The sequence below is a fragment of the Bos mutus genome, chromosome X, assembly GCF_027580195.1.
Source record: "Bos mutus isolate GX-2022 chromosome X, NWIPB_WYAK_1.1, whole genome shotgun sequence".
Lineage (NCBI taxonomy): Eukaryota > Metazoa > Chordata > Mammalia > Artiodactyla > Bovidae > Bos > Bos mutus.
In genome coordinates this window covers 1,316,958-1,343,472 of record NC_091646.1, presented here as the reverse complement: position 1 = coordinate 1,343,472, position 26,515 = coordinate 1,316,958, and the positions used below count along the sequence as shown (strand labels likewise).

At 49.8% G+C, this 26,515-nt stretch overlaps 1 protein-coding gene across 5 annotated transcripts in view; it reads left to right on the top strand.

Moving 5' to 3' along the window:
• Positions 1 to 2,344: 2,344 nt before the first annotated feature.
• BCORL1 (BCL6 corepressor like 1) overlaps positions 2,345 to 26,515 on the top strand; it is a 60,605-nt gene continuing 36,434 nt past the window's right edge. Inside the window, exons 1-4 of one of the 5 annotated variants that reach the window (XM_070365381.1) lie at positions 2,345 to 2,556; positions 3,844 to 3,923; positions 21,449 to 21,578; positions 26,282 to 26,369. In XM_070365381.1, coding sequence (XP_070221482.1) covers positions 21,493 to 21,578; positions 26,282 to 26,369 — 174 coding nt within the window. In that variant the 5' untranslated portion in view covers positions 2,345 to 2,556; positions 3,844 to 3,923; positions 21,449 to 21,492. Of the gene's footprint in view, positions 2,557 to 3,135; positions 3,279 to 3,843; positions 3,924 to 4,761; positions 4,925 to 5,031; positions 5,052 to 21,448; positions 21,579 to 26,281; positions 26,370 to 26,515 lie in introns of those variants that run through there. The other 4 variants (XM_070365377.1, XM_070365378.1, XM_070365379.1 and 1 more) reach the window with 4 other exon arrangements.

Here is a 26,515-nt window from a genome sequence, read left to right as displayed (position 1 = left end):
GAGTCCAGCTGTTATTGATGGGAGAAACAACTAGAAAAACAAATCTGCCTGAAAGGGAATATTTTTGACATGAAATGGAGGCCCCATACCATATTAAAAGGAGCTCCGTATGTGGAAACAGGATTACTGAGGTTGAATCCTGGTTCAGGAACTCACTAGCCATGTGACCTTCAGCTAGCCGCTCATAGCCGCTCCTGGCCTCAGTTTCCTCAATTACAAAATTAAGAGCTGTAGTGAGAAACAAATGAAATAACACAACCGAAAGGGCTTTGTAAACACTCTGATGTTGTACAAAGGTAAGGTATTATGATGATGATATCGTGGTTCTAGCCTCAAATAAAACAATCATTTAAATCTACATTCTTTACAAGGTTTCCCACAGCTCTCCCTACCCTGCTCCTTGGTTTCCCATCATCTCCTGTAGGGCAGGAAGTGTGGCCCCCAACAGGAAAGGGCTCAGAAAAGCTAGAGCTTCAGCCAGGAAATAACCATCTTGCCCCAACCTTCATTTCGCCAGATAAATGATGCAGCCAAATGGTGAGACACAAACGAGAGGGAATGGAGATGTCCAAAATCCATCTCAGCCTCAAACCAAGGAGCAAAGTAGCCCTAAGGCCTTAAGACACGTGGAGATGCAGTAATTACCAGGTTAATTAAAATCACTGAAGACGGCCAATGTGAATCAAAGCAGAATTGGTGGGGTCTGCGTTATCAGGCCTGATAGAGGCAATTTCCCCCCTTTAAGAATGCATTCTGAGTTCATATATTGATTAGCTTAAACAAATCATTTCCAAATCTTCACTTTCCCTTGGTGCAACTAAGGCCAAGCACTTTTAATGTATGTGCATGGGGTGCATGGCAGGATGGGAGTGGTCAAGTAAAACAGCTAGTGAAGAGGGTCCCCAAGCAAAGTAAAATGGCAAGCAGTCTGTCCTCACTGCTGGCAATAGATTTTGAGGTTGGTGAGGACAAGCAAGAGGGGTCGCAGAAGGCCAGGCCTCAAAAGCAAAACCACTGCAGCCTTCATGGCTTGCCCTCCTTCACAGTACTCACGGGCATCCTTCAAACCAGGTGAGGCAGACATACCAGGCAAGTCTCAACGCCCATCTCTAAAGTCCTTCCAAAGGAGAGAAGACACCCCATAGCTTAGGGATGGAACCTCTGGGCCTAGGACAAAGGCAGGGGTTGGGGGGGGGCGGGGAGAAGGAGGAGGAAGACATTAATCCTGCTGGGCTTCCTTTTAGTCCAAATCACCCTCTGGCTTCCTTAGTATAGATAAATATGTAATAAATAATATCAATATATCTGCACATAAAGATTTTTTTCAAATTCCTGCTATTCATTTCACATTCCATTGACAATAATGCCCTGAACCCTCCAGGAACTGCTGGGCACCTCCCCTAATACCCTCTAGGTTGAGGCCATGCCTTTGAAGTCCCCACCAGGGACTCAGGGCTGGAACTGCTAAGAAACACCCAAAGACTGAAAGCAAGAAGGCCAGCAGCTTGAGATCCATCGCAAGCTGCTCTCCTCCTCAGAGTTAATCTAAAGTCATCAGAGTTCCAGTGCGGACCGCAGGCTTCTCAGCCCTTCAGTCCCAGGGATAGCCTGGGATGTAAACACGTCGGAGGATTTATTCCTTTAGCTAGGAAAGGAGTCGTTAGGGTAAAGGGTAAGGGTCAAGGGGTTCAGTTTGGTGTCTGAGGAGCCCAGAGAAAGCGGGCAGAAGCTGAATCCTCTTCGAGCCAGGTTTTTGGCCCGAGTCGTGCAGGCTTCCCCCTTTACAGACCTTTCGCCCCCTCCTCCTTCCTCCCTCGGGCCTCTCACTCCCGCCCCCCACCCCAATGTCTCCACGCCCAGGCCGGGGGCTGCCCTTTGAGGTCTGCCTAGGGAGGTTTGCAGCCGGGGCGGTTGCCACGAAGGGTGGGACGCCCCGGAGACGCGAAGCGAGGCAGCGAGCCCCGGCATTTTCCCTTCCCCAGCACCTGTCCCACTTCGGCGCCGGGGCTGGGGCTGCACCCGCGGGCGGCCTCGGTGCCCAAGCGTCGGAGCCACGCACCGAGGTCGCCCGGGTTAGGGAAGTGGGGGACCGGGGGAGGGGCGGGGCGTCCGGCGAGGGCGCCCCCCACCCCGCGCACGCAAGACCCTAACCACCACCCGCTTACACAGAGGCTAAACCGAGAGAGAGAGTCACACAGAAAGCTCGAGCGAAAACGCTTGCTCTCCGACCCCGAGCGGCGTTGCTCGCCCCCCCTCCTTCCTGGAGCCAAGGGCTGGCCGGGGAAGGTGGCTCCGTTCTTCCCCCGTGGCCAGTGCGGGGTCTGCGGCTGCCTGGCGAGGTTCCGGCTTCCCCGGGGCTGGCAGGGGGAGCCCCGAGAACTGCAGGCCCGCCCCCCCTTCCTCCTCCTCCTTCCCCTCCTCCCCCACGTGTCCTCCCGGAGCCCAGCGGCCTGATCCAGCACCCCCCGCCACCTCCCTCCTCCTCGCGCTTCGCCCGCTTCCCCGGCAGCGTGGAGAAGAGCAAAGTTGCGACAGCCGGCGAGGGGCTCTGCCCAGGTGAAGGGGGCGCCGTGGGAGGGGGGGGACGGCGCGGCCCTGCGGCGGGGGCGGAGGGGAGATAAAGAAACTTGCTTTCCGCCGCCCCCACCCCGCGCGGGTTCGGATCTTGCGTGGACCCAGCCCTCGTGGCGAGACGCGGCAACGCCGCCGGGACCGAGGCCGGCACCGGGACCAGGACCCGGACCGCGCGCCTGAGTCGGCTCGGCGGGCGCAGGCAGCGGGCCAGGCCAGCACCCAGGCAAGGGCGGGGTGGGTGGCCGTACACCGGACCGAACCGGGGACTCCAGTGGCCTGGGCGCGGGCCGAACCCGGACCGGGCCGAGTTGGGTGGCGAAGTAGGACGTGGATTCGGGGGCGGGGCGCGGCGGGAGGGGGAAACCAGGCCCGGCCGGACTGGCCTGGGCGTGGGGGCGGGGGGCGAGTTCGGGGCACTTGCTGGGCTCGGGACCGAGCGGTAGGGCGGGGCGGTGCTAGGGGCTGGGCCCGACTCGCGGGGAGAGGGCGAGGGGAGGGGGGGCTGGGGGTGGAGTAGGGGCGTGGAGTTGGAAGCGGGGTCTGGCCTCGGCCGGGGGCGAAGGTAGATCGGCGGGGCCGCCAGCAAAGGGAGGGAGGCCCGTGGTAGCGCGGCGGCGGCGAAGGCCAGCTTCCGCGGAGTTTGTGCCCGGGCTTCCCGGGCTCCGGCCGCCTCACGCGCACAAATGGGGCTAGGGGATTGACTGGTAAGCAACTACGAGTGTTAGACGGTGTTCGGCGGCGATTCCGGGAAAAGCTCGGAGAGACAGTGTCTGCAATTATGCCGCACACCCCCCCCCCAACCTCTTTGGCATCTGGATTCTGCTCTCAGGGGGCCGCGGACCCTCCCCGCCACAACCTTTTTACTCTCCAGCACTCCCACCGCCTCCCCCGCCTTACTCGGCCATCTGACTCTTCTAGGGGTGTGTGTTTGGGGGTGGACGACGGCGGGGGGTGGGTATACTTTTCCTCTCGCGGCGGCAGCCTAGTTCCTATCTTTATTCCTACATGTAGCGTCGCTTCGAGTCGCATGGACATTGGGGTTTAGCTAATTTACCCCAACTAACGCCCCCCCTCCCCAAGCGATTTGATGGTTTTTAAGGAAGAGGACGAATCTCTGGATTTCCACGCGTGGGATGAGGTTTGAGGATTGGGATTCACCCCCAGCTCACTTCCACTACCAACCCCTCTTTCCTTGTGAGCCATTTCCACGGGCATCCGAACTCGAGGGGAGGAACGGCAGTATTAATGTGCTTCTCTGTCTTTACACAGGGTCGGCGTGGCCAAGGACGGCTGGTCTCGGAGGAAAAGTAGCCACCAGTCCAACTCAGGTCGCCCCCACTATTACTTAGGTGAGGGGGGGCAACACTAAAGAAGGGGATACTGGTGGGTAAGGGCCCAGTATAAGGGAGGGGGCTGGGTAGTCGCCCCCGAGGGACTCCCTTTCTTGGCGGGGAGGGAGACGCGAGCCCCGGCTTCAAGGGAGGGGTTCCGGGGAGGGAGATGAGGGGTGGCGACGAGGGGGGGCGGGAAGAAGGGGGGAGTCACGCCCTGCCAGCAAGGGGAGCCTCCCTCAGGCCCCTGGGAGAAGGGGACTGAATGCGTCTGTTCCGTGCTGCTGGGCAAGGGAGATCGGGGGTCTCCGGATTTGCACATTGGATCCAGCACCGGTGGCCTGAGAAAGTCAGGTCGGGGCATAAGGTGGAGAGCGTTGGAAGAAAGAGAGAAACCCCTGACCGTGGTGCACTGATCTTTTCCCTTCCTCAACCTCCCCCTTGGTGGAGCGTACGGTGGGGGGGCGTGGGGCTCCTGCAGCCCCTCGAATTGAGCACCTTCGCCTCTCCTGGGAGTCTAGCTTTTTGCCCGGCTTGCTGCAGCCACCGCTGCCTCCCTCTCCGGAATCCGCTCGGTCCTCGCAGCGATCCCCTCCTCCTCCCCTCCCCTCCCAGTGTCACCGGGGCTGCTTGGCTCTGCCCCCTTCGCCGCCGCTTGCTCCCTGCTTTCGTCCCTCCCTCTCTTGCTTGCTCCCTCCCTTCGCCTCCTCCTCCCTATTCCTCCCCCCGAGCAGGCAGCATTCTGGGAGTTGTAGTCCCGCAGAGCGGGGGCCGGCGCCACCCGCGAACCCGACCGGACTCCACTTCCCGTCGAGCCCTGCGACCGGCACCCACTCCACCAGGCTTCGCTCGCACACACAGACACACACACACACCGCTCTCCCCCTCACTCTTTCGCTCGCCGCGGCTGCTGCCAGTGTGTGGCTCTGTCTCTCCTCCGCTTTGCTGAGCCCTCCCTTCTTCCTCTCAGTTCCTAGAGTCCGACCGCCGCCGCCGCCGCCGAGAGAGAGGAGAAGGAGGTCGGTGGCAATAAGGGGCGGAGGGGGCATCAGATCGGGGCAGTATTAGGCGGGTGGTGGCTCTGAAGGGGTTAGAGGGAGTCCGGGTGGCGGCCTGAGCCTCCCCGCGGAGCCGAGTCGGGAACAGGTGCGTCTTTTTTTTCTCTCCCCCAACCCTTCCACCCCTTTTGACTCCCCAGCTTTCTCATATCCCCCACCCGCTCCTTTCTACCTAAAGCTTTTCCCCAACCCTGTCCCTTCTTCGCCCCGCGGCCGCTCTGCATGTCCCCCGGGGGCGCCGTCCTCTTCGTGTCCCCGGACGTAGCGCTCCCTGGAGCTCAATCTGCCCTCGCCCCTCCCTTTGGGACAGCTCCCCTCCACTTCCCACCTTCGTACCCCATCCGTGCCCTACCCTACCCCCTCCTCACCCCTTCTTCCCTTAGCCAGGTGAGACTTGTTCACCACGATCCGAGAGTCTTCTTCCTGGCTGGGCGGGGGTCTCCATGGAAACGGGGGTCGGGTTGATCCTGGGGGGGGAAACCATTGGAATTACCCCACTCCTCGGAAAGGGAGGTGGAGGCATCGGTCTTGTTAACTACCTGGCCCCAACCCCCTGCTCCGAGGATCCGACGATCCGAAGGGAGGCTGGCCAGCAGGGCAGGGCGAGAAAGGGCTTGTTTTTTTTTTTTTTTTGAGGGGCTGTCCGTGATGAAGTCCTGAAGAGAGCAGGAGAAAATACCCTCCAACCTCAGAGGGGAGGTGCGACGGGTGCTCTGAAGGGCTGCTTTCTCCCTGGTGTCGGGGTGCAGGAACCGTAGGGTAAGGGGTACCCCTAGGTGGCGGCGGGGCCTGGGTTCGGGAGTGGGAGTGCTGTGATGGGGGCAGGGGCAATTATCCGAGTCCCTGGAAAAAAGGCGGGGGATGACTTCGGAGCGCCCTGGCTCCGCTGCCCTCGCTCTAGGGGCGGGGGCCGCCGGGCCGGGCGCGGCGTGGAAGGGGCTTAAATTGAAGGAGGATGAGATGGGGGTAATTCATACTAGCCCTGGCAAGCCAGGGGGGAGATCCCGGCGTGCAAGCTCTCCACCCGCTTCGCGCCAGGCCTGAAGGCGAGGGGTCTGAGAGCAAAGCCGAGGGCTGCAAGGAGGGAGGCTCCGGTTACTGGGCCGGGTTTCGGGATCAGGGGCAATCCCTCAGCCCTTGGGGAAGGAGGGAGAGGTATGGCCACGAACCCCAGGGCTCCCCCACCCCGGGTCCTGAGGGGCGTAAGGAACGGACAGCAGGCCCGGCTGAGCTGGATTCGAACAGATCGCGGCTGGGGAGTGCGGGGGGGCTTAGTGGTGGGCTTCGGGGGGAGCAGTCCCGCGGCGGGGCGGGCGGGCGGGGCGTGGGGCTCCGGCGGGCGGCGGGGCGGGGCCGGGGCGGCGCTGCTGCCGCCGCCGCCGCTGCCGCCGCCGCTGCTGCTCCTGCTGGGGCCGCCGCCGCCGTAGCCGCCGCCGCCGCCGCTTCTGGGCGGGGAACGGAGGCCAAAGGGAGTCCCGTGCCGGGGCAGAGGGCGCCGGCGGCGCGCGGTGGGGAGGGGGCCGGCCTGGGGGCGGGGGCAGGCGGGGGGTGGAGCCCCCGACGGGGGGCGGTACGAGCCCGGACGAGGACGACGGAGAGCCCCGGGGGCCGGGTGCATGGAGGACGAGGTGCTGGGAGAAGGAAGCGGGGGGTGGGTCCCGCGACGGGCCTCGTGGGCTTGGCTCGTCGAGGTTCTGCTTCGGGACAGAGCCCTGCGGGGGTGCCCAGGGGCCCGGGAAGGGACCGGGAGGTGAACTGGACGATGGAGGGGGCCCTGCTCGCCGGGGTCCCGCCGAGAGGAAGGCTGGGCCAGAGGGACGTACGGGGCAAGGCTGGGAGGAGCCGGCCGCACCTCAGCTGGGGATTTCGAGTTATGGAGGTGGGGGAGATCGTTGTAGGGAAAGACGTGGTCAAGGGGAAGGCACAAGGCAAGCAGACTGCAAACCCCGGAGGCCGGTGTGGGGGGTGGGGGCTTCTGTTCCACCCTCCCACCCCACCCGCGGTGGAAGCACTGTTTTTGTTTTATTGTTTTGAAAATTTTAGACGTTGCTTGAATGAAGCTGTTGATGCGGTGATACTTACTCATTCTTGGTGTCTCCTGGAGTAGACAGTAAGGACAAGCGTATCTTGGTGAGGACGAGGCTAGCCCAGGAGTCTAGCCCAGTTTAGGGGCTCTTTATGCTAGCGTGGGAAGGGAGCCTGGTAACTTCTGTGACAGCCGAATGAATACTCTCCAGGCGATTGGGCACAGAGGTGGAGTACAATTGCAAAAATGTTTGGTGACACTTCTTGGGTGCATTGGTAGGTTTGTGCTACCCTGGTTAGCCCGTGGGTCTTTCAGCTTAGAAGGCTATCAAAGTCACTCCGCTGAAACGTATTTCAGGGGAAATGAATGCAGGATGCGTTTGGGGTTGGGAGTGGATTAGGTTGATGATAAAATTACAGCATTGGAAGGGACTTTAAAGGCCACTTAATTTTCTGTTTACCTGTCCTGTCCTTGAATGTTGGGAGAGGGGAAGCTTTATTTTGTGAGAGACGGTAGGTAGCACAATGGAGCAGAGTTTAGGGGTACTTAAATTGGATGGTGATGTCACCATGTAGTACTGAAGAGGACAGTTATGTAGGAAAGAAATTTGGAGGATTCCACTGGGGATTAAATGGGGGTAACCTAATCCTATAAATCATCCAGGGACTCCAAATAGAAGCAAAATGTAGAGTGAGGAACCTGTTAAATATTGATGGAGCAGCAAAGTTAGTAGGAGAGACTGGGGGAGCTAGGAGAAGCAGGAGGCTTGGTTATGGAAGTTAAGACAATCTGAAGGCTGATGGAGTTGAGGAGGGACATGGCCATCTTGACTAAGCTGTGTGGACATTGCTAGGCAGACTTATCTTTTGACACGGCAAGTGAGGCAGCTGCCCTGGGGGTGGATGTAAGGGACAAGAGGCACAGGCCATGGGGCACAGAGCCTTACTCACATTGGCGTCATTAATAAGAGGGCTGACCCTATCGCTAGGTTTGCAGCAAAGGTAGGTAGGTTTCTTTATGTTCTGGCCCTGAGAAGTCGCTGATGGAGGAAGTGGGGTGGACTTTGATGTCTGGGTTAAGGAGGGCTCGTTCTTTAGGTCACAAGGAGGAGATGGCAGATTGTTGGGCTAGGGCAGAGGAAAGCTGAGTCCCTGTCAAGCCCCGCAGTTGGAGTCTGGATTGGGCAGAGTGGAAGGCAGTTCCACAGGAAATGGTGGCTGTACCAAGGGCACTTGTAGATCTGGCTGTGTTGATTTACCAGGAGAGGATAGGGAGGGAAGGAGGATCCCTTTCTTTCTCAGGAGTGTAAACTTTCTTGGGAAGCAAAAGGGGTTCCTCCAGACATCTCTTTGCCTTATTCGTGCTATAGTTCACTACATGGGGGTGGGGAGGGAAGGTTCTCAACATGATGAGTCTGGATTATGGGTTTTAGAGAGCATATTCTTTTAGAGGAACAGAATTATAGGAGGAAAGGATTTGAATATTAGAAAGAAGGAAGGCAAAAAGAGAAGTCAGAAGTGGGTTGGATAGGCAGTGAAGAGGGAAGAGAGGTGGTTATCACTGGTCCCATTTTAGGGCCAACTAGGAAAAAGTGGAACCTTAAAATCTCCAGGATAATGTTTCCAAAGTAAAGTTTGAAGACCCTTTAAGACTCTTAACTTTCATGCTAGAATAAGTAAGGTTTGGGCAAGAGAGAAGGATATTGTTGTCATTCAGTTGCTAAGTCATGTCTGAGTCTTTGTGACCCCATGAGAGAAGGATGATCTTGGGTAAAAGTAGGGCTAGGGAGAAAAACTGATATATGGGAAGAAACAAATATATTTACACATAAGGAAATAGGAAGTTTAGAGATACTATACAGACTGAAAAATGCAGAATAGAGAAAGAGAGTGGGATAATGAGCCAGAGTTTATTCAAATGTCATCTGGAGTTGGTGTGAGAAACATAAAAACTTGCTTTGATGGCCACTGCCCTGGGAGGGCCCAGGAAGCAGAGGTTAGCTGGGATCCAGGGCTTACAAGTCTGAGCGTTGATTATAAAATCTCAACTAAGGTAAGTATACAGAATGGGGGTAGGAATTCACCATTGTTAGTAGAATGGCCTTGAAAGAAGGAGAAAGAGGGAATACACCAGTTTTTCCAGTCTGCAAGTGGGAGGAATACTAGATATAGGGAGGTGAATGATGGAAATTCCAGAATGAAACAGGATAAAGCGCAGTGGCCTGAGAGCCTTGGGCCAGAATGGGAAGGTGGGGTGGGAGCAGGGAGAAGAGGCGTTAATCTGGGGTTGGACAGCTGGAGCGGTTCATTGCTTCTAGGCTGAGCTAAGTTTGAGATGGGCTAGAACGGCCTCAGACGATAGAGAGCTGTTTTCCAGCATCAACCAGCATTCCAGGATAGAGAGAGAAGTTCATGGTTGAGTTTGGTGGGAAAGTGAACACTAGAGTGGAATGGAAAGAGTGCTGAGGAAAGTGGAAATTGTCAGGGTAAAATAGACAGTGAAAGGGAGAAGCCACTGATGACTACATTAAGGGCGGAAGGAAGACCCTACACCTTTCAGTTTTCAAAAGGAAAAGAAATTTCTTTTTAAAATATTTATTTATTTATTTGGCTGTGCCAGATTTTAGCTGGGGTTTTAACTGTGGCATGTGGGGTTTTTAGTTGCAGAATATGAACTCTTAGTTGCAACATCTAGTTACCTTACCAGGCATTGAACCTGGGCCCTCTGCATTGGCAGGGCAGAGTCTTAGCCACTGGACCACCAGGGAAGTCCCAGAGAGGAAATTTCTTAATGCTGACATTCCAGTTGGATGTGAGTCTCTGCTTGCCAGAAGGTTTAGCGTCTGACTGGCCAAAGAGGGAGGTAATAAGAAGTAATCTACCTTTTGGCCAGTAGGATGCTGCTGCTGCTGCTGCTGCTGCTAAGTTGCTTCAGTCATGTCCGACTCTGTGCGACCCCAGAGACGGCAGCCCACCAGGCTCCCCCGTCCCTGGGATTCTCCAGGCAAGAACACTGGAGTGGGTTGCCATTTCCTTCTCCAATGCATGAAAGTGAAAAGTGAAAGGGAAGTCGCTCAGTGTGTCTGACTCTTGTCGAGCCCATGGACTGCAGCCCACCAGGCTCCTCCGTCCATGGGATTTTCCAGGCAAGAGTACTGGAGTGGGGTGCCCTTGCAGTAGGATGCTATACAGTATTTTATGTAATGTCACATACAAACTAGGCTTTATTAACGCCAGTTTTTGAATGATCATCCTTAAAATAACGTAGAACCTGTTCTCTTTCTAAATCATACGCTTTCCTACTGTTCATAACTTAAAAGCACTCTTTTATGATGAAAACTTTCTTTGGTGAACTGAAGTTGAATTCTGGTCAAGAGTAAAATTTAACTTTGTTTCTATCCCCATAATTCAAATATGCTGTTCTGGTTCCCTCTTTTTTTTTTTTTTTTTTAAAGCAGAAGCCACCCTTTCCCCATAAAATGTTAAAAAGTGGATCATTGTTTAAAAAGTGGCTGCAGGCTCCATGTCAAGGTCATATTCTCCCTGGTCAATGAATTGTGATGAATTTGAAGAGAGATGATTTATTGTTTGTAAAATAGGGTGATTTTCAGCTTATTCGTGAGAGTATGTGTCACAGGATACATCTTCATTTGGATTTTAAGAAGACCTTAGGCTAAGTATCCGTGAAGAATCGAGAGTACTGAGGGGCAGGCAAAGCTTTGTGTTTCAGGCTTCTTTGACTGTCTGCTAAGAAACAAAAATTGGTTACCTCATTGCTAAGGTATGCCTAGAAATCTTAGTGTTAGTGCCATTTAAGGGTACAGTTAAGTTTTGTTATAATGCTGGTGTCCAGGGACAAGGAGAACAAGCAGGTTTTCATTTTTCCAAGTTCTCTAGAGAAGTGCTCTACATGTGACCCTGAACCCCGCATGAGCAGATGCACCCTGTACCTGACCTGAGAGGTGATTAGGTATCTTACCGTGACGAAGCTTTACTCAGCAGGACTTGGTGGTACGACACAGAGGTTAGTGTGGTTCGGTGGTTCTCAGACGTTAGCCTTCATCAGAATTACCTGGAGGCCTTGGGAGACATACAGCCTTATGTTAGAGTCCTCATGCTTCTCTTTCCTAGTTGTGTGGAACTTTCTTGAGCCTCAGTTTTCTCATCTATAAAATGGAGATGATGGTCCCAGTCTCACAGGGCTGTGAGGATTACACAAGATGATGTGTCTCTAGTGCCTGGTCCATAGCAAGTGTCCAATAATGGCATTTAGTATTATGGTATAATCTAGTAGTATAATCTCATATTATAGTATAACTAGTTTTTCTTATTCAATTGTGTCCTATCACATTATCTTTTTTATTATGCCATGGTAAATGTGGTGGCAGAAAGAAAACTGTCAATAGCTCCTGAGTGCTCCTCTTATATCTTGATGCTCTGTGTTCTTTCTCCATATTCCTGTTGTATTAGTACATATTTAGCATTTACAATGTGGTAGGAAGAAATAGCTTGGCTCATTACTGCATTGTTGCATCCACCTTTGAGGTGGAAGTGGCAGCTTCTTTAACAGCTGTGCTGTAACATGGCTCAGTGTTTCAGGGCAGGAACTGAAGGGTGTATATCCAGTCGAAACTTCAGGGCACATTTTGGGCCATGGTTTAAAAATGACCCAAAAGTAGTTTACCAGGGTGACATTTTAAAAATCCATTGCTTTCTGAAAAGGGCTTCCGTGTTTAATTATGACTCGTTGGGCTTTCCAGCTGTCTCTGACATCTGGAATTTCTACAAGAGCTGATGGATAGAGCCCGGGTTTGGGATGGCTCTATGACAAGGATGTTCATCAGCATTGAATGGGAGAGATTAGCGTCTCAAATAGCTCAGGTATCCCCAAACCAAAGTTCTGGGTAGGGAAAATGATGGGCTGTAAACTATAGTCCCTCTCTGCAGCCAAAGTGGATTTTGATGCCAACAATCAACTATGCCGATATAGGGAGAGTGTGATATCAGGCCAATTTAAAACAGTAGATCAGTGAACAAATTAATGATTTCTGTTTGACTTTGGAAATGCATTATTATTCTCTGCCTATCCCCCTCCCCAGCAGATTTACGTTCCTGTTTATATTCTGCTTAGGCAAATATTAAAATGAGTTGTTCCCTGAGCACACACATACTATAAGTGGCAGAAGGCAGTCCATAAGTTGGCTGGCTTTAAAAATTAGCTGTGGCTAAGCCACCCTCAGATAATTGGAAGTTGACTTTATTATTTTGCTCCAGTCCAATTTTATTTTATTTCTGTGATTTCTTTATCATGGAAGTAAGGAGAAGAAAGAAGAGAAAGTTTATGAGAGAAGCACAGGAAGTAAAAGAATTCATAGGCCCAATGCTTTTTACATGGGGTTGTTCTTGGTTTCTGTATGGGGTAGTGGGTAGTGGGGATTTCCATTTTTACCCATAGTTTAGCAAGTATTTAATTATCAAGTGCATGTTGCATGCCTTGTATCATGCTAGGCACTATTGGGAGGAGCTATTGAAAGAGGTAGAAAATCTTCCTAGCCTTGAAAACTCTATAGATGGATAGCAGATTGAGCCAATATTGAGAGTTTGAAATTCTGTGAGCTAAATGTATGTATGTATGTGTATACCTTTGGATGAGTAATGTCTATAAAATGAGTTAAGCCCATAGTCTGGTGTGAGAGAATAGGGAAAAAAAAGTAGGCTGACATGGCCTTTCCAAATATTTGTGTAAGAGGTCCAGGAGACTTTTTTTTTAAGAAAGGCTAAAGCTTGGTGAGGAGGAATCCTTGAAGTGAAAATTCCGTATCTTGAATGCTGTATACTGAAATGAGGAGCCTGAGAGCCGCTGTCACAGTTTATTGCAGGGAGGACCCAAAAGCATCACAAAAGGGATCCAAGTCTCAGGTTACATTGACTCAGCTTTGGAGTGTGAAAAACACCTGCAATATTCACATGGTCCTGCTGAAGACCAAATTGAGGAAAGCCAGCTCTTATTTTTTTTGATCTAGTAGAAACGAGAGGTGCTTAAAGGATGACCCTAGTTACTTAGGGTGACATTTAAGGTGGTTTGCATTTGGAAAAGGATTGATTAATTTCCTGATATTTAGGTTTTTTGGATATCTGTGACATCTAGAAGTTGTATAAAATCTTGTTCCTAGAGCCTAGGTCCAGTTTAAAGCTATGATGAGGTGAGGAATTTTCTTTAAATGGAGTAAAATAATGTCCTTACAGTAAGAAATAAAAGTGAGTACTATTTGAATAATAGGGAAAAAAATGTCTTGGCAGTGGGTGGAAAACTAAAATGATCTGGTGATATGAAAATGTACGTGATTGATTAAAATATTTTACTTTTGCCTACTTCACTGCTGGAATTGATTACCTTTGGTCCATTCAAGTGCTTTTGTGTTATTCTCAACTTTTGCAGATGACATTGTAACTGGACAAGAGTAAGATGTCTCAGATGGTTGAGAAGTAGGTGCTGAAAATGCCCTCCAAGTTTGTTCCCCACAGTTGAGGCTTTGGGTAGTGGCGTATAGTCATCCCTTGGTATCTGCAGGTGAGTGGTTCCAGGAACCTCCTCGGATGTCAAAATGGCTATCAGATCCTGCAATTCTCAAGTCGCTGATGCAAAATGGCAGAGTAGAAAGAAATTTCCACAGCCACACAAGTTTCGCATCCCTGGATTCAACTGGCTGTGAATGTCAAAGGACATCAAGATCCAGACCTCAAGCCCTGGTCACTCCTTTGGGATCAATGTCTAGCTTCCCAAGGTGATTACTTTGGAAGTAATGACATTCATTTGAGTGAGTAAGCTCTTATGCATTTAGCAGATAGTTAACATTCCTTTGTATCCAAGTCTCATAAATGTTTATAAGGTGAAGTTTTCAAACATAGAGGTACCTAAAGGAGTCTATGAAGGTGTCTCTGCTAGAGCTGTCTGCAGGCAACGCCTCAGCTTTCTCAGTAAACACAGGAATGAATGTATCTGAGAACAGGATGCCATGTCCCTTATAGGACTGATGCCTTGGAGTAGAACTGGTGGAACTTTTTGGATAGAAAAAACCAAAAACCTCAGGGTAACTAGGAAATGCGAGAATACAAGATGGGGATGAATAGGGCAAAGGACCCCTTTCTCATTCCAGTTGCCCAGCAGATTATTTTCGGTTGATTTCATCTGTGTGTATGTTTGTGTGTGGTGGTATATGGTGGTAGAGGAACCTGTTTTGCATGAAGGGAAGCAAAGTGATTGGGGCGTGTTTATGGAACCCTTTGAGTTCCAAGGAGTGTATTTGGTTAATGGTAGGGAAAGATGAGGGGATATAGATTTTGAGGGAAAAGCTGGAGGAGAATATTAGAATATCCTTATATGGAGAATCATTAAATTAGAAGAATGTAAGTTGGAAGAACTTCCTCATTGGGGGTGAGGTTTCAGATATTAAGTGAGGGAAATAGGAATGTTAGTCCTACACATGAAAGAAGGCAGAGGGCCAAGGAGGGTAAGACCCATGGTAGGGGTTCCATATCTAAAGCCAGGTGAAGTTATCCTTGTTGGGTGTGTGTTAACTTTCCTATTGAAAGCAATGATTTTGAGATATTTTGACATCTCTCTAAAGGCACCCCAGTGACTGGGTGGAAGTCATGGCCTTTTCATGTTCCCTGGGATCTCAATGCCAGTGAGCTCTTGGATCTCCTTGGGGTGGGGGTGGGGGCGGGTATCTTAGATGTCGCTTTTCCCAAAGTGCAGAGTGGGGTGGCCATGCCTTTGCTTCAGTGAAATCAGAATGTGAATACCTCTCTCTCTGTCTATGGGCACTTTCCCCAGAGTTCTGAATTTCTATTGGAGCAGTAGGTCCCAAAGTTGATTTTCTTTACTTATTAGTCATCACTGACCCAACCCTCCTTCTTTAACTGTCTGCTGACCACGCCTATCCTCTTGAGGACAGATTCAGGGCCAGGCTTAAAGATGAATATTTTCTGGCGCTTTCATTTTTTTTAAGGTTGTAATTGCTTCCAGGTCACAAGGCAGTGTGAACCAAGAGTCCTGGGGGAGTACTACCAGATTTAGTTTAACTGAGGCCTTCTTAATCTTGAGTTTCTAATTTACTGTCTTGATGGTAGAGTCCAAGCAGGAGTAAGTGGGCAAGTTTCATGCTATGTGTAAGGGCCCTGGATGTGTCACATGCGTTGCCAGCAGCAGTTGTTCTTCATGTAAGGGGTCTTTGACCACAGAAGGAGCCACATGATTCTGGGGAACTTGTCCACTAGCCTCACAAACACCCTGTCTGGTCATTTTCAAGGGTGGAAACTAAAAGTTTTTAACAATGTCTACTTTCATTTAAAACAATGTCAGACAGATGCTCTGTTACCTCCTGTCATGTTCTCCTCTTCCTCCTATGCAGGGTGACCATGCTTTGGCTTGTAGTTGTGAAATCTCCTTGTTTTGGCATCTTCCTTTCAAAACCGAACCAAAAAAGTCTACCCAATCTGTAGGCTCTTGGAGATTTTAGTGCTGACTGTCCCCTATTACCAACTCCCCCAGCCCTAATTTGGGCTACAATTTGATGTTCTTCCCCTTTTGAGAAGACATTCTCTCTAAACTTTTCTAATGTGTCTGTCTTCAGTGCTTCCCCACAGTGTTTCAGTTTGGCCCACGATGGTGAAATATTTCAGGTTCCCCTATTTCATTTTTTTCCTTTTTGGTTGTTATTTTCTATGGGCTTCTCTTTTATGCCATTTATACCTGCACTTGTCTTCGAGGGTTTTGTTTTTCTTTCTTCCTTTTGGATTTTTTTTGGGGAAAGTGTTCTGCTTCATTACGGTTTTTCTTCTACTCCCTGCTCGCCCTAAGCTTAGCTGCTATTCTCACCATGTTAAGGTCATTGCTCTCCCATTATCCATTTTCTCTTTGATTTCCCCTGTTTCATAGTGTGGTGATCCTGACTGGCTACCTGCTTTCTGCTGCCCGCTTGTTGGATTCAGTCCCTTGGATTTTGGTCAGTCCTTCTACTGATACATACATGTGCCTGCTAAATCTAGACGTTTTTCTTTATTTTTTCAGCACCGCTTAGCACTTCAGGTTGGTGGAACATGTGTTCTTTGTTCTCACCACAAGTTGGATGTGCCTTTTGAGTCCCCCCCCCAAAGTGGGGACGGCTTGCCGTGGTCCTGCTGCATTTGATTCTGCGGCCCTGCAGCTGTTCATTTCTTAACAATTACATGGTTGTGACATCTGGGAAAATCCTTTGAGGTATTTCGTATCCTTGTGCCTGTGCTTCCTGGGTCACTTGAGATTACCAGGTTTCTTCCAAGTTCCTTTCAGGAACTTCGCCTTTCACCTTTGATGTGATGGTTGCCATCAGAGAGGGAGTGAGAGACGATGGAGAATTGTACACACACATGAGTGCAGGCACTATGAGTGAAAGAAAGCTGGGCCCCAAGTGTGTACACCAGTGGGGCCTGCCAAGGGTGACATGTCTGTAAGATTTTCCCTTTGTGCTCACCTCTCCTGGGAAGTTGTGTACCGTTGAGTGGTTATTAACTTGATTGGACTTAGAACAGAACCCTCGGCCTCCTGGATCAGAATCTCCAGGGCTGGGACCTATGAATCTGTCTTTTGAGCCAGCACCTTGGTGATTCTGACTTGAAAAATATTGGTGTGCGTGGTCCATCTTGACTCCTCCTGTCCTGTGTGGGCATTGACGCCATGGGTACCTCTTTAGAAGTTACCTTTGCTTACTCTCTTAACTTCTTGTGTAGACCATTTAGTTTGATGTTCTCTTGACCGCGCTTTCCACCCTTCTCCTTCCCTCTCCACCCCTGCAAAGGCTACTATTAATTAGCAGCACAGGACTTCACACAGGAAGGGGCGCTGCTCTGACAAAATCATAATAGAGGAGTGGGAGGCCGAAATTTAAGCTGATGCTCTATCTTCAGGATCTTGTGCAAGTGGAGGTCTTTAGGATCAGGTTTGCCCTCTAGGTAGTCATAAAATATATATTTTATGCTAATTATTTTGGTTTTTACTTGGTTTTCTTGTTGTTATTTGGGGACTTGGGGCCATCTAAAAACTCCCTTATCTAGGTAATGATATTCTATACCTTGTTCTGTTTCCAAATGTTAGGATTCTCTCCTTTGATTTCTGTCCCCAATCCTACAAACTACTAATCCCCTCTAAACAGAAGGAAAATTAACCTAAGGGTGAAAAAGCCATGGTGACTGACATATCCGCTGCCTACAATATTCAGGTAGCCACTAAAACGCATTAAAATTCGTGTTAAAAATTTGTCCTATGACAAAATGGCCCGTTACATTGCCTGAGTCTTCTAATGCCTCACAGAAAGAAAAGATGAAAAAAGATGATCAGCCAACAGACTGAGCTGTTATTCCTTAAAGTAGGATATTCCAAGATACTGTAAGAAACAGTCAAAACTTGATTAACCAGGTTGTTTAGGAAGTGGGATCCTAGTGAACTGAGGTATCTTACCCCTTGCTGAAATCTCTCTGAAGTTATGTGTGAATCCATGTAACTGTTTTAGAAATGTTAAAGATAATTTTCACGGAAAGGTAAAATCATGAGTCTCTTACAGATTTAAGAATGAGCACACGTTAAAGATTTTATTTTACTCATTAGTTAACAAGGGAACCAGACAGATGTTTATAGTCGGTTCAAAGAAAAAGTCCCCAAAGCACAAATTTATATGGAGTAAAGGAATTGAATTGCAAATGGAGGCAAAACTGGTTTTTCCACAGTGGGGAGAGAAGTCAATCCAAACTGCATGGGACAAGACAGAGTTTGCATATCCATCAGTTACCTGCAATTTACAGAGGTGCAAAAGCGCTCAGAGGCAATGAACCGGGCTAGAATCAGGCAGCTTGGAAGGGTGTGCTGTCGGTAAGGCAGAGCTCTTTTGTTAAAGTACAGTTTCTAAAAAATAGTAAGCATGGTGAGTACTTTTTTTGGGGGGGGTTCTTTTGCCTTTTATAATTTCTCAGGGTCACCACCTCAATTCTCACCCAAGATTCACTTCTGCATAACATGAATTTACTAAGTACTTACTATGTATAAGACATTGCAGAAGAACCAGAGACAGAAAAGAAGGTATTTCTTACCTTAAGTAGCTGATTGTTTGGGAGTGGGGGAAAGACATCTGTGCCATATGCCCAGTTAATCACACAGCAGAGGGACTAAGAATCTGTGCTGTAGTAGGTATGGGAATGAAATGTTTAGGGAGGACCAGACGGGGAGGAGTTAACTGACCAAGGACGGGGGCTGGGGAGATGACATGGTGACATTCAAGCTAGGCTTTGATGGGGGACACAGGGGAAGAGGGGACACAGGAGAGGCCATTTCAGGGTGAGGAACCAGCCTGGAACTGGATGGTCTGTTCAGGGAGGGGTCAGGAATTGAGTGGTGAAGGCGCAGGATGTGGCCAGACAGGAGGCTAAAGGCCAGGTCATGGAAGGCCCTGAAGGCTGTGCTAAGAAATGTAGTCTTGACTCTGAAGACAGAGGAAAGCTGTTGAAAGCTCTGGCAGACAGAGGGGGCGATGTGATAGAACTGGTGCTTTAGAAGATGAATTGATTGTAGAATCAAGATATTAGAGGCAGAGGGACCAGTTAAGAGGCTATTTGTAATATTCTGGGTGAGGGATGATGAGGGACCACATCAGGGCAGGGGCGAGAGGGCTAGAAGGAGAGGACAGAGATGGTGTTATTAAGGCTTGACTCCTGATTGGATGTGGGTAGTGTGGGAGAGGAGTTGAACGCTGAAATTTCCAGGCTGGGGGATAGTGGTGCTCTTAACTAAGATAGGAAACATGCTGGGCATGGGGGGTGGGGAGCAGGTTTTTGGTAACAGATAACGAGTTCGGTTTGAGACACACTGAGTTTGAGGGGCTTGGTGGACATCTAAGTAACAGCAAGTGGCTGGCAGCTGGAAATTCTGGTCTGGGTCTAAGGAGAGAGGTCAGGGCTAGAGATACAGATTTGGGAGTCATCAGTGCCCAAGGGGTGAACGGAAACTGGGAGGTCTTGAGCTAAGAGAGAAGGATTGGTGGGGTGCATGTGCACGCGCGTGCACACACGCACGCGTGCACACACACACACATACACACAAGGAGGCAGGGTGGGGGGGGGTTGGGGAGAGCCAGTGAGAGCCAGACTTGAGCTGGAGAGGCAGGGAAGACAGGAGGACAGAGAGGGAGACTAAAGGCTGAGGTTGGAGGTCTAAGAATAGAGGGGAGGAGAGGCAATGGGGAGGGAGAAAGGGGAAATAAAGAAGGGGAGATAAAGGAGGGAAAGGACTGGGGCAGGAGATGCGGGGGAAGGGAAGAACACTGAAGGAGAGAGAAGGAGAAGAGAAGCGGAGGAGAGGGGAAGAGAGAGAGACAGTGGGGAGAATAGTGGGGAAAGGGGAATGATGAGGAGGAATAGAGAGAAATGGGAGAGTGGGATTGAGAGAGGAGGGGGAAGGGAGAGAGAGGAGGCGGGTAGGAAGAGAGGGAGGGAAGGGGAAGGGATGGAAGAACATGGCAGAGGTGAGGAGAGACTTAGTAAGATGAGGGCCAGGTTTCTGGGGTGGCAGGAGAGAAGCCCACAGGTGCAGGGTCTGTAAAGCCAGGTAAGGGGCAAGTATAAAGGAAGAGGCGAAGCAGGAGTGTCCTATGCTATCCTGTGCAACAGGGGTAGGAGGAGGGGGAAGTCCAAGGAGAGGATGCGGCCCTGCTCTCCTCTCACTGACTCTTTCCCTTGTCTGCTCCCTCTGCGTCAGCTCTGCAGCCTCTGGGCTCTTTTCTGATCTTAGCAGGCACCCCCTGCCTTAAGGACCTGTGCAAGGTGGTTTCCTCTGTAGAATGCACTTCCCCAGATGTTCACATGGCTCGCATCTTTGCTTCCTTCAGGATGTTTAAATGTCTCCTCAGCAAGGCCTACTCTGATCACCCACTTATAAATTGTAGCCCATTCTGCTCCTTGCCCCCCACTATTGCCTTGCCCCTTAGCCTGTTATATCACCTTCTAACATCCTGTAACACAGTCATTTAACATGTTTATTGGCTATCTCGTCCCACTAGAATATAAACTCCATGAACACGGGGATTTCTTGTCCTTTTTCTTAATTGTTGCATCCTTGGTACCTTGGACAGTGGCGGCACATAGTAGGTGCTTGAAAAATATTTTTTTGAATAAATAAGTGATATTGTGTTGCATATGGACAATCTCCAAAAGTTGTATAAAGGATGTGTTATTTCTGTGTTAGTTGCTCTCTCATGTCTGACTCTGCGATCCCATGGACTGTAGCCTACCAGGCTCCTCTGTCCATGGAATTGTCCAGGCAAGAATACTGGAGTGGGTAGCCATTCCTTTCTGTGGGCTATCTTCCTGACCCAGGGTTCAAAACTGGATCTCCTGCATTGCAGGCAGGTTCTTTGCCATTTGAGCCACTAGGGAAGCCCATATAAAGGATAAATGAAACAAATCCCCAAGGTAGCTGTATTTTACTATGATTTACTTCTTTGCACAGTGGAGAACAGCATAAAATTCTGATCACCATAGGGTTTTGTTCAGTTGAGCTTTGATGAATAAGGCTTTTAGCTAATAAGTTAACTCGAATTTGAGGATCTCAAGACAAGCTCATTGGATAAACATCTTTCTCTTGATGCCTCGATTTCTCTGGAAGGTGAATTGGCTTTGCATTGGTCGTCAGTAGTGAGAGCCCAACACCGGCTGGTGAAGGGGGTGGCAGGTCATAGGGATGACAGACTGATAGGAGAGACAAGGGCAGACATGTGCAAGTCTTAATGGAGCATTGTCTTCCGTCTGCTTGTTTGTGGTCAGAGCACAAGGAGTATGTTATCTGATTTGAAGGGCGCTTTAAACCAGCTTAGGTATATGCATTATATCTATATGACTCCTAACTTGAAATTAGAATAGTTTGGAAGGGCTTATAAAGCAAGCATGTGCTTCCTCTGGAGAGCTTAAATTGGCAATGTCACTCAAATACTTCAGTACTCATGGATTAGAGAGTTGACGAGAAAAAGATTCCCCAGTAGTCTTTCAATGCACTATTCATATATGGGAATGACCCTCTAATTGTAGTTGGTTAGGCTAAATGTGTGTAGAAAAATATACTGTCATCTCACTTGTCTGAAATAGATTGAATTTCCTCAAATACTCATGCATATCTGTCTTTCAGATCATTTAAAAATCACTCTAGGTGATTAACAGCATCCTCATCTCCATCCTGAAACCTATGGATTCCTGGAAAGCTGGTGCTCCCTCGTCCCCATTTGGACCTTAATTTCCCACAGCAGTCAGGCTTGCGAGAGAGATGGCTTTAATGTTTTGGCACTCTAATTACCTTTATTTGTTTCAGTGTTTCCGCCTAAAAGGTGGTTAAAGCACCGTCTGTGTTACAAGTTTTGATTTTTGGGAGTTCTTTTTCCCCAGGGGGAGTGGCCACAGCAGGTCCTAGCTGGTGGTGAGTGGCTGTCATGATCTCTACAGCACCGCTCTACAGCGGCGTGCACAACTGGACCAGTTCTGACCGGATTCGCATGTGTGGCATCAACGAGGAGAGGTGAGGAGGCTGGGAAGGTGGCTGTGGCCAGCTTCCAGTGAGCTGTCCCTGCTCCCCAGCAGGGTAGCTGTGAGAGGGCCAGAGGAAGAACCCTGGGAAGGAGACTGTTGGTTGTTTCTGATTTTCCTGAGGTGGGCTGGGGCTGGGCGGTGAGAGTGGCCTGTTCTGCCATGCCGTCCCTGTTCAGGTGGAAGTGAGGAAGCCAAGAGATGACCTTGTGCCAACTAGTATTTGTCTACTCATTAAGAACTGTCAGACTGTGGAATACAGGGATGCTCAGGCAATTGCAGTTTTTGTTTGCTGCATCCATGTTCTGTGCTCAAGGATACATGTAAGATATTTTTGGTCCTTGATCTAAGCCTGGAAGAAAGACAGTTTTATTATTCAGCTTTATACTGGAAATGGTTAGTGGGTATTCTGGCGATCAGCACTTTCTGGCTAGTGATGATTTGCAGTGAGATACTTATAAAATATCAAAGGACGATCAGACTGCTTAACGTAGTTTTCGTAGGAAACTGAAAGTTGGTGATGCCTGCTGGATCTGTGTGCATTTTCAGTTTTCTGTTCACCAAATACTGGGTTGACCAAGCTGTGCCATTTCTGATCATACCCCATATGAAGAACACTCAAAATGGGCTTCAGATTCTACATTTGACTTTTCCTAACTCTTGGCAAAAGAGCTGTGTGTGTTGGTTGCAATGTCTCTCCCATTTTTAGAGAAGGTATGGCTCCCCCATGCTAGTCAATATATTGACTGCTGAAATCCAAATATGTCAAATCAATCACCTAGAACACAGAACAATATGACTTTTCATTGGATTCAAGATCTGGCATTTCCTTGGGGAAATCTTGGAGGTGTGTGCATGGAGGGGGTATGGGTAATTTTGAAAGGAAAAGGGATGGCTATCTTCCTTCTTCTGCTCTTAACTGGAGAAGTGTGTACTTGTCTGAGGTTCAGGTTAGAATAGACCTTTTTATTTTTTTTGAAGCCATTAGTGTTTGATGGTTTAATGCTCTCTACACAGAAGAATGAGTTAGAGATGGACTTAAAAGGAATTTAATTTTAGAATATAAAAGTCAAGTTCAAGGAAAATAAGACAAAATTCTTCTAGGATCTGTGCAAGAAAGATATTCTCCTTTGCATATGAGGTGTGTCCTTAGATAATAACTAAGAGATGATGTGGGGAAGGCAGAGTGGTGGTATTGATTTGTGTGAGTGTTCATTGGCAACTAGTTATAAGCAGATGAGACTTTGATGTAGAGATCTAGACTAGAGCCTTCAAAAAAATCAATGGACAAGTTACTTGGGTTTACTGTCTATTCTAAATCCCCACTGAAAAAGGACCATGAGTTGGAACCAAACTTGATTTTCACTTCTTATGGACCTTTCTTGGGATGTTCAAGTACCAAATATTCCACGTGGTTAAGATGACCTTTTAAGTGTTGTAACTTTTGACCTTGTCTACCCATTATTGTTGCCTTCCTGCTCCAGCCTAGGCCATGCTACAGCTAATTTCCAAAAGGTGATCTCACCTTATTTAAAACCATCTTCCTCATCAGCCCTTTACCACCTGTAGAATTTAGCTATTTGGAATATAAAGCTACATCTGGGGGTTAATTCTTAAAGTTAGGTTTGAGAAGCCCACCCAGCTCCTCAGATATAGTTGGGGACTGTAGAAACAGGGGACAGGGCTTTTTGCTGGCCAACTCTAGACCAGCCTCCAGCTAAATCCCTCTGTTTGCTTGCTTGCTTGCTTCCTTTCTTGTACCCATTCATGACTTCATTCACCAAACATTTTTTAAACTCAGTCAGAGCAAACCATTTGTCATGGGACATTGGTGCTAAGTGCTGTCGAGTGGCGTGTACAGTGGGAGTCTAGAGGCAAGAATCAAAAACTTCCTGGGGAAAGAAGGGAAGGCTTCCCAGAGGCAGTGACATTTGAGCCAGGGCTTGAGGGATGAGTAGGAGTTTCAGGTGAGGGCTGTTTGTCACACCGTGTGTTTGTGGGGAACTTTGGAATAAAGGCAGTCTTGGGGTGTGATGGGATTTGAGGCGGGGAAAGTCTGCAGGAGCTGGGATCCAAGGAGCAAGATATGTGCCATGTAGTTAAGGCCCAACAGGAACTGAAAAAGGTCTGGTTTGACACTGGTGCTAGCCCTTAATAATTAGGCAGACAGCCCTGAAAGGTTATGACAGGTTCTGGTTTAAGTTCAACAAAGCCTTGAGCATAACAGCCTAGGGTCATCTCTGTTGGGAAGAAACAGTGGGATCAATTTTCAGTCCTGATTGAAGCCTGCTTTGACTCCTGTTCTCTTCTCCCCGCTACCTGCACCCTCCTAATCTTGCTAGGTTGACCTGGCTCTTCCCCTGCACCCCCTCCCATGTCTCACATTCTTCTGTCAATGGAGCAGTTTAACATTTGCTTGGCTTTACACACTCCTCTCCTCAGAAGGCTTGAAACGTGGCCTCAGGACATTTTCCCAGAGCCTTGTTGGTCGGCAGGATCGCTGTTGCTGCGGCCACCTCGAGAGTCTCTGGGCCAGTGGCTCCACACTTCTCTGGTGGCTATCTTTGAAGGCAGAGTTTCTACTTTCAGGGTGACTTTATATAGGGTGAAAGCCGAGCAAGCAGGACCGAGTATGCAGCTTAGCTCCCCTCTGTATCATCAGCAGGGGGGATATGGAAACAGTGTGTCCTCTCTGCAATACCTCATGAGGGGTTGTCCAAGCGTGGGTCCCTGCCGCTCCTTTTCCCTTACCACCATTGTCCCCGCAGAACCAGCCCTGGAACCCTGCTTCACCCCTGGCCTGAAGCTGGGGATTGGGCTTGCTTTCCTGGGCTCTCAGGGGTTGATGTCCAAGCATGTTTTCCCTTTCCCTCAGGCTCCCCCTTCCTCGCCTTCCTCGAGACCCCCAACTGTGTCTCCAGCCCTGTCTCTCCTTTTGATCCCTGCTATTTGTCACCAGCAGTCCATTGCCAGCAGTGAAACCCTCCCACTTCTGCCAGCCTGGCTGCCTTTTAAAGGGAACAAGCCTTTCCCCTCAGTTAGTCCCTTCTGCAGCCCTGAAAAGATGAGGAGAGGCCTGTGGCGACCCCCTTGCCTTTTTTGCTCCTCTTGCCCCAGGTACAGTTTGGGGGTGTGTCAGTGGTTCCCTGTTCCAGTGCAAGGGAAGGAGTTAGTTCTTATGGGGCTTGGGTTGGGGACACCCTGACTGCCCTTTGGTCAGGGTGGCTGGTGAGGCAGGCGCTGGCTTCTTCCCTGGCTGTGGCAGAGCTCAGGAAGAGGCTCTGAAATAGGAGGATGGCAAACCCCAAGGCAGTCTGGCTCCCCGGAGATGCACAGAGCATTCCTGTGTTTGCGCCCTGGGAACCGTATCGTAGTGCTTGTGCTAGAGCTCTGTTGTTGCACCTCAGCCTTCCACTCACCCACTCCACCCACCCCTGCCCCACCAGTGTCTTCCCTAGGGCAACAGAGGCACATTCTGTACTTCAGACACCAAGTTTCCTGTGGGCTTTATCCTCTCTCCAACGTCACCCTCCCAGGCTGACCTTTTTTCAGGGAGGGGGTCAGGATACACGATTTTCTATGAAATGGTTGGATGGCATCACTGACTCAATGGGCATGACTTTGAGCAAACTCCAGGAGATGGTGAAGGACAGGGAAGCCTGGCATGCTGCAGTCCATGGGGTTGCAGAGTCAGACATGTCTGAGCAACCGAATAATAACAAATCCCATTTTCTAAGATTCTTACCCAAATTTTACAGAAGACTTTTTAGAAGGTGAGAGTACAGTGGAGTTTATCTCCTTTGGGAACCTGGCCTTTGGGAACCTCCTTTGCTTTGGCCTTGAGCATTTCCCCCTGCAATATACCAGCTTGAATTTAGGGTCTGTTGTCTTGAAGGCTTCCTTCCCTTTGGGATGAGAGAAAATGCAGTGATGCTGGGAGGCCAAGGGGAGAGGGGGAAGCTGGTGGGGAATGGGATGCAAGGAAGAGCAGAAAGGTAGGAAGGAGGGTGCTGGCCTGAGTTCACCGGTATCCTAGAGGGAAAGAAGTCATGCCCTTGAGATGCCCCTTGACACCCAGTGACCTGCCTCAAATCAGTGTCATTATGTGTGCTAATAAACGTGCATCTGCTGTAGGCAAGCCTGTCAGGTGGACAGGTGAGAGTTGGATTTAGAACCTGAAACACAATGGAGGTGGTTATTTGTTTTAGGAAAGGGTTACCCTTATGAAGCCTGCAGCCAGCTTTCCTTACAGACTTAAATAAGACTACATTTATGAGAAAAGCAGTTTGCGTGCCTTTTGAGATTTCCTGTGAGTTACATCTCTCCCCTCTTGGCACTGCTCAGTACTTTCTGCATGGTCACCTTGATGGATAAGCTCTAGGAACAAGGCGGAGGTGCTGGGGTCCTCCAAACCGCTGGTGAGAGCCCTAGAAAACTGGACACAGCCCAGAGAGGGGAGTCTGGTCAGATCGGGACTTTTCCTTTGTAGGAACTTGAAAAGTTGGGCATGGAGGCTCTGGTTTGCAGCCTGGACCCCCTCCCCCAAGTTTATTGTGGTCTCCCTCAAGCCAATAAGGGAAGTGAGACAAGAAGGATTTCTGTGAACCCAGGCAGGCAGGGGGTGTTCTGGGGCAGATGGTGGTGGCCTGAAGGCTTGGCCTCATGTCGTTTTTCTGCTTGTGTCTCCCATGCTAGAAGAGCACCTCTTTCTGATGAGGAGTCCACGACAGGTGACTGCCAGCGCTTTGGATCTCAGGAGTTTTGTGTCAGCAGTTTTTCCAAGGTAAGGGGCCATGCAGAGCCACATGCCACCTGCTGAAGGGTGGAGCTGAACCACCCAGGCATGGTGGCCAGCCTGCCTTCCCTGAACGGGGCCAGGCAGAACCGGGGTGCTTCCCAGGAGTTGGTGCATGTGAGACAAAAATCAGC